Source organism: Cannabis sativa, chromosome 3 (assembly GCF_029168945.1).
Source record: "Cannabis sativa cultivar Pink pepper isolate KNU-18-1 chromosome 3, ASM2916894v1, whole genome shotgun sequence".
NCBI classification, from domain to species: Eukaryota; Viridiplantae; Streptophyta; class Magnoliopsida; order Rosales; family Cannabaceae; genus Cannabis; species Cannabis sativa.
In genome coordinates, this window is record NC_083603.1 from 57,967,648 (window position 1) to 57,975,909 (window position 8,262).

The window sequence follows — 8,262 nt, forward strand, 5'->3', positions numbered from 1 at the left end:
AAATAAATAATTAATTTTATACTGATTAGCTTGAAACTTTTTGGTTAATTGAACATATGATGTTTAAAAATTAATCGTAAATATTTGTTGTTTTTTTTTTTTAACATTATTTCAGTGGATCAGATTCATACTTTTATAGTAGTTGGGAATATAATTACCGGCAACAAGATGATCAGTATCAATATTTACAAGATCAAAGCTATCTTTATGATCCCATTCCTTTAATGGAATATTATCCCACAACATTAGTCGGATTTGATCCCATCCAAGGTGATGGCAAAACTTTCTACCATTAATACACAAAGATCTTTTCTTAAATAATAATAAATATTTTTAATCATTTTTTGTGGTTGTCACTCGTTGCAGATGAGTTTTTATATAACGATAATAATGGAATTATTGGGTTCGGAGTATGGGATGAGTTTGGGCTTCTTGGGTATGATCAACCCAATATTACTACTAGTGATCATCATCGGGTTGGTGAGAAGCCATTATCATTAATGTGCAATGATAATATTGATCGTCGTGAAAGTAACTATGGAGATAATCATGATGGAAAAGGAAAGGACATAATAATAAAGGAAGAGAGGAAGGTGAATAATAAGAGGCCGTATAGATCATCATCAGTATTGGTAATATCAGAAGAGAAGAGCAGTTCAAAAAGGTTATCTAAGGAAGTATTGTCAAAGTATTATTACATGCCTATAACCCAAGCAGCTAAAGAGCTTAACGTAGGATTGACTCTTCTCAAGAAAAGGTGTAGAGAATTGGGTATTAGACGTTGGCCTCATAGAAAGCTTATGAGCCTCCAAACCCTCATAAAAAATGTTCAGGTACCATGCCCCCATATGTATAAATATTCCCATGCTGCCATGCATATATATGTTTATTTTCAGTTCATTATTAATAATTATATAATTATGATATATGAAGTTCAAGATTTTATGACTAATGATGCATGATAAATTAGGATTTGAGGAATGGAGAAAGTAATAATGAAGAAAACGATTCAAGGTATAAACAGTACATAGAGTTGTTGGAGAGAGAGAAGAAGTTAGTGGAGGAAGTTCCCGATGTTGAGCTTAATGAGGGCACAAAGAGGCTAAGACAAGCTTGTTTCAAAAACAACTATAAAAAGAGAAAGATGATTACGACGACGACCACGACGATGGATTATTGTAGTACTACTGATTTGGAGGAAGAAGAAGATGACGAAATCAAGTTTCTTTTGTCTGACTCATTTTCTTCCAGTAGCATGTACTGATTTTCACTTCTAGCTACACTACAGGGATGGTTATGAAGTTATATATATATATAAATATGTGTGTGTGTGAACAATATTGGGCATGTAATGTGTGTGTGTTTGTGCATGTTTTTTTCTTTCATTTTCTTTTTCTTTTTTTCCTTTGTGCTATAGAATTCTGATTTAGGATATCACGTGGCATTAATTTTGGATGAATATAAATGGATGTCGCTTTGAAGTCATTTTCGTAAGTGTTGTAGTCCTTTTGCTTAGCCGGCGGCACTAGTTGTGTAAAAGGTTTTTATTGGGAATGTAATGTGAATCTGTTTATGGTGTGTATAACTGAACTTTAAGTAAATTATTGCTACAACTCTCTTTCAATTATTTTAAGCTATAAATATTAAGATAAATAGTGGTATAAGTAACAAAATTTTAAGTTTGTAATAACTAGCATAGGTATCTAATATTTGTAAAATGAGAAATGTTAAAAAGCACGAGTGGTGCTAAACACCTTCTTATGTGTCAATATCGCTATTGGTCTAATTAAGTATGTGGTCTCATATAGTTTAATATAATAGCTTTTAGGGAGTATCGCTAGCCAATCGCAAGACGACTCGTCTTAACTAAGGGTGCTAGGCACACTGGTGCCCAATAGCAATGCTCTTGTAAAATTGTAATTTTCTTTTAGTTTCGTTAGTACAGATTTTATTTTGAATTTATTTAAAAAAAAATATTTCGAAATAATTGATACTGCATGATTCTGTCTAGATCCAATGATCTAGAATCTGGGTCTTATATGTACCTTGTTTGAGACAATAATAGAGTCTGTACTGATGAAATTAGAAAAAAATTACAGTTTTATAAATATTGAATATTTATGTCGCTAAAAATAAACATTAGATTTATGTCACTTAAAAACTTAAAAGTACTTTAGGTACTTATGCTTTTATCTACCTTAAATATTATTATATTAAGAGGTATCAAATTAATATTTTTTTATAATGAAAAACTTTATTGAAAATTAATAAAGATTTTAAATGGGTAAAATAAAATAGTGTGTAAGTATATATTATGAATATTATAACATGTCTAAATCACTCAGATCAATATCATTGTATCTCCTTTTATTTTATGAGAAAATTGCAGTAAAATTTTCAGAAATTTTATTTTGATGCAGATAAGTCTTCAACATTGAAAAATAGCGATAATAGTCCTTAAGCTCAAAATTCTTGTAAGTCCGTTGGTCCGGCCTCTTTTTAACAGATCCATTAATTCACCCTAAAATATCACGTGTTGATATTAAATTGCGGTATAAGTCCCCAAAAAATTTACTTTGATGCAGATAAGTCCTATTCTAAAAAAAAAAAAAATTGGTTATAGTCCCTAAGCTTGATATTCTCGTTAGTTTGTAGGTACCCAATTTAACAGCTCTATTTGTAGTTCTTAAAATTTTCACGTGTCAAAAAGTTTATTAGTTCAGAACATAAAAATTATTTAAATAATAACAAAATTATGTAAAACTTTTTATTTTTTTTATTTTCTTTTATTAAAGATTAAAAAACATTATATATATATAATAAAAAAAGCTTCTACAATTCGTCACCCACCCTTCTGTGTGGTGGAGGCTTGCCGCCGACAAGTATCATCCCTTCATCTCCACTTTCTTCCTCGTCCCATCCCACGATCTCATGCAGAAAACCTACAAAAGTAATTAAGCAAAAAAAATCTTAAATAGCTGCACCTTGCTCCGACCTTCTCCCTGAATCTATTCCGCCAGTCCCCATCTCCGGTGGATGGTGGGTTTTGGTGATCATTTTTTTTATCTTGGCTTCTTTTGCTCAAACTTTACTTAGATTTTTTTAGAGCAACCCCTCTTACTAATACAAATTGGAGAGTTTTAATAAAACAGATCAGAGCTTGAGATGTTAGGCTGGGAATGAACTAGAAGAAGAAGAAAGATAAAAAAAAAATGGTTAATTAATTAGTTTTTAAAATTATTTATTTATTTATAACACACCAGATTCTTTGGAACAACAAATGGAGTAGTTAACACTACAAAAAAAAGCTATTTTTAGTCACAACTTTTTAGCCATAACATAATTTTATTGTGACTAAATGTGACTTTTAGTCACAACAAAAAGTTACTTGTGACTAAAACATAGTATATAGATACAAGCTGTCACTAATTTAGTTTTAGTTGCAACAAGTATTGTGACTAAAAATACATTTAGTCATAATAAATTGTGATTTTTGTGACTAATACTTTAGCCATAGATCTTTTAGTCACAACATAAGAATGATGATTTATAGTTAGTCTCAACTTTTTCACTTTTAGTCACAAGTTTTATTGTCACTTAAAATAAGTTTTTCTGTAGTGTAAATTAGGTAACTATGGACTAAAGTGATCCTTGAGTTGGGGGTTGTTGTCACAATTTTTCAAGATTAGAGACTTATCTGCATCAAAATAAACTTTTTAGAGACTTATGTCGTAATTTAATATCAACACATGACATTTTAAGGAGGCCAAAAATAAAAGATTTGTTAGAAAGATGACCAACAGACTTACAAGAATCTCGATCTTGGGGACTATTATTGTCGCTATTTTTTGAGATTGAGAACTTATCTGCATCAAAGTAAACTTTTTAAGAACTTTTGTCGTAATTTTTCCTTATTTTATTAATTTACTTTTGTATTCTTTTAGCTATTTTTTAATAAATAGGAGTCACTCTATTGGAATAAAATAGTTGGAAATTCTCTTTCCCTTTCTTTTTCTCTCTTCATCTTCATCATCCTTTAGCCATTTCTCATAGTTTGGAACTCGTCTCCCCATTTCATCCACCTCCATGACTTCTTCCCGTTCACAGTCACTTTGTTCGTGACCCCAGATTTTGCATCGGTAACAAAGTAGTGGAATGCGATCAAATTTGAATTGTATCCACACTTTTCTCTCCCCTGACGGAATGAATCATCCCACAAAAATGCTTTCCTTTATTGTAAAACCAATACGAATACGAACATAACTGCTAAGTAGGATTTGTTGCGAGTTACTCTACCTATCCTCTGCAACCTCTCCAACCATCGCTCTAATTAGTTTAACATTGTTCAGCATAAAAGACTCTAATGGAAAGCCTCTGATTCGTACCCAATAAAATAATTTTTCTAACTTTGCATCTTTCCAATTCTCTGTCAATGGCCACTCTTCCATTGTGAGTATTCCCCAATTGAAAAATAATGGTTGTTTGTCTAGCACCCATTTGGCATCACTTCGAGAATTAAAATTTATCTTGAAAACATCTTTATCCCCCTTCTCATCAATAACTTTAGCCTTCTAGTTCACTACCGTCTTCAACATTTTTTTTAAATATACTCTGAATTAATTTCTCATTCATTTTGTGTTTTGCTACCACCATGCGCAAGAGAGTTTGTTCACCAAACTCATTTGCTGCTTTCTTATTCTCCTCCCATTCCTCCTCAACCTTAACCTCCAACTTATTAGTCATATTCACTAGAAGACTCCATATTCACCATCAAACTAAACAAAGCCTGAATATCAATCATTATTGCAGTTGCAATGTCTCATAAACAGGGTCTTGTAGACCATTTTTATTAAATAAAAAATAGAGTTTTTTTTGCAGTTGAACACTCCAAACTAACATTTTACTTGCATTTAACCTTCCAAGCTCAAATTTTGACGGTGAAACCTGCCAAACTATTGAACCGTTAGCAAATTTAAGGTGTCATCCATTTACTTCTTTTAACTGCCAACATAGTTGCTTATGTGTACAATTTTAAACACATATCGCATTTATAATGGTACACCTAATTTAATTATTAAAAAAATTATAAAAAGTTATTTTACAAAATAAAATTTGAAAAATAAAAATTATTTCTTATTCGCTAAAAAAATTAGATTCTTATAAAAAAAATACTTTTATTTAAAAAAAAATTGTTATACAAGATTTTTAAAAAATTGAAAAAAGTCAACCTTGCGACTTTGACCAAGACTCATAAATGTCAAATAAATCAAGACATCCTTCTTGAGGGCCCCATGGCACTTCTAGAGGGCTCAAAAATGTCAACCAACTATTTGGTGCTTGGACTCACACACCCAAGTGTGCTTAAACTAGGGTTCATGGACCCGCTCGAGCGTTTTCACCCTAGAGAACTCAATCCGCCAAGGAAACCAATAAGTTATTGACTTGTTTGGCCATGAAAATAACTTGGGTTTATGCATAAAGTAAAAATAGCACTAAAACCACAAGAAAAGAGGAATAAGTGACCAGTGCCACAAGAAAATGGCAGTGCTCTCCAGTTTTGGAGACCACTGCCATAGTAGAGTGGCAGAGGTCACTCCTCGCAAACCATGGAAGGAAATGAACTGGTTCCCTCGACACGAAGGAATAAAAAAAAGTGAGAAAAATCATTTCCTACCTAGGAATCACCTTAGGTGACCTCTGCCATAAGGGAATGGTAGTGCTCCCTAGTGTTGGAGACCACTGCCATTGTGGAGTGGCAAAGGTCGGCTAAGAGGGAGGGAAGTAAGATTCTTTGCCAACAATACATTTTCATCAATAATATGTCAAAACTAAGTAAAAAAAAGCCACCAAGTGGTAAAAAAACTACTTGGTCGACCACTGCCATAATGGAGTGGCAGTGGTCGGCCACCACATAAAAAGTTGGTCGAGTTACATTTCCTACATATTTGCATCAAATACAAATGAGAAAATTCACCCAACGCTTTACTAGGTCTATATTGGATTTTGTGCCCTAAATGAAACCCAATTCAATAAATCAGATTTTCTAATTAATATTAGATCAAAAAGCACATTCTATGTTGCATGGTTCACATGATTTATTTCATTATTATATTAATGTGTAAATTCTATTATGTTCAGAACATATATAAATATGTATATATTTGTTCATAATTATAGTGTTGTCAGCAGCGTGGAATATAATCATGATTATATGTTCAAAAGTTTAATTTCCATGATTTGTCAATTCACTGGATTTAGACTGGCATGATAATCAGCGATAATGTATACTTACACCTTGGATAAGTGTTATGTCTTTTCCAGGACATTAGCAAAGTTTACCAGTATTGGATGTATGGAGTATACATTGGAAGGGACCGATATTGATCTTAGATAAGATATCATAAACTTACCGCTAGATCTTTCTAAGTCAATATCAATGTTTGATCTTAGGTCTATGGATCTTAATCCTGATATGGTTAGGTTCAACTTGGTTGTATTATTTATGTTCTTCAATTTTTTCGTTAAAGTCGACCAATTGGATCTTCTCGTGACATACAGATTAAGGACATGGTAGTTCAATTGAGTGGGGGCGCTAATCATAGATATAGAATCTATAGCTTCTATAGGTATTTAGAAGTGAAACAATGATTTCCTTCGAGCTTGGCTGAATAGAGATAAATGATTGAGATCTCATTTCAGTAATTATATTAGTTTACTGAAATATTATTTATAGGTTGCTAAGTGTTTTAAGGATAAAATACATTGAAGGGTAGAACGGTAAATTTCTCCATATTCAGTGTAGATCATCTATAAAGGATCCTTGACTATTAGAATTATAACAATGGATAATCATAACGTATCTATATCATGGAACATGTAGAGCGTTCTATATAACTGAAAGTGCTATTCAATTTCAAAACTATAGTGGCGCAAGGCAGAATTAATAAGTTAAGGAATTTACTTGGTGAATTCTAGATACACTTATTGAAAGCTCGGTTATATAGGCCCATGGTCCCCTCACTAGCTAAGATAATATTGCTTGCAGACTCAGTCATTTGATTTTAATTAATCAATTATAATTCTAAAATTAGACTATATCTTATTTATGAATTTTCACTAAGCAAGGGCTTAATTGTGAAGAAACGAGGTTTTGTGGTCAATTTGTTAATTAAGAGACTTTGTGTGGTCTAATTAATAAATTACATAAATGACAGTTTTATTTGATAATTAATTATAATTATTAAATAAATAGTTTTGACATTTATAGGATTGAATTGGAAACTATGGTATTATTGAAAAGAACAATAAATAGTTGAAATAAAGTGGCAAAATTGTGACTCGAGAATGGTCTTATTATAGTGTACGGCCATGAAGTATTTTTTGGCCAATATTTTATTCTTTTTTAATCCATACAATTCAGCCCTAATCCCTAGTGGAAACACTATAAAGGGAACATGACGCTCTCACTCATCCACTTGATGCCTTCAACCAAATCAAACCTAGTTTTCTATGTCAGACAACTAGTTGATGAGAGAGTTCATTCCTTAGTGATTTCAGCCTCCTTTATTGTTCTTCCACAATTCAAACCTTGAGTGAATGAGTGTTGTGCCCACACATAGCAAGTCAAGTACTCAATCATAGTGAGTAAGACGGTGGTAACCAAACTCGAAAGAGAGAAAGAGATCCAGGTTCAGATCTTGATAATGCTCTGCTACAGAAAGGAATCAAAGGCTAGAGATCTTGAACGAATGAGTCATAATATTCCGCTACAATCAATGTAAGGTTTTCTTAAACCCTTATGTATTTATTTTCATTGTTTTAGAGAATTCATACTTAGGATATTAATTCAACATACTTGTTAGTAAATCTAGATCCTGGTAAAATATTCCCAACAGTCCATAGGTGACCACTGCCATGAGGAAATGGCAGTGCTCTCAACAATTGGAGACAACTGCCATAGTAAAAAGGCACAGGTTGGTTACTACACAAGGAAGAATAATTCATTGGCCAAATTTTATTCTCAACATCCATGTACCAAATACAAGTGAGAAACACCACCTATGGCTTCCCACAAGCCATGGGTGACCACTGCCATTATCCGGCTCCAACTGGGGGTAGTCGTCACCCGTTAGAGTTTCAAACATTGAAATGAGACTTTTGGGTCCCAAGACCCCCATAATATGACTCACCATCAAAAAATAAGTCAAAACTTATCCCAAAGGGTCTGAGAGCATGCATGGCCGACCTCTGGCATTTGGTCAT

At 32.6% G+C, this 8,262-nt stretch overlaps 1 protein-coding gene across 1 annotated transcript; it reads left to right on the plus strand.

Annotated features, from left to right (window-relative positions):
* The first annotated feature begins 335 nt into the window (after positions 1–335).
* LOC115710509 (protein RKD2-like) lies at positions 336–1,264 on the plus strand. Its single transcript, XM_030638873.2, has 2 exons — positions 336–833; positions 971–1,264. Exons 1-2 carry the CDS (start codon positions 501–503, stop codon positions 1,262–1,264), a joined length of 627 nt encoding a protein of 208 aa, XP_030494733.2. The 5' UTR covers positions 336–500.
* Positions 1,265–8,262: the final 6,998 nt, after the last annotated feature.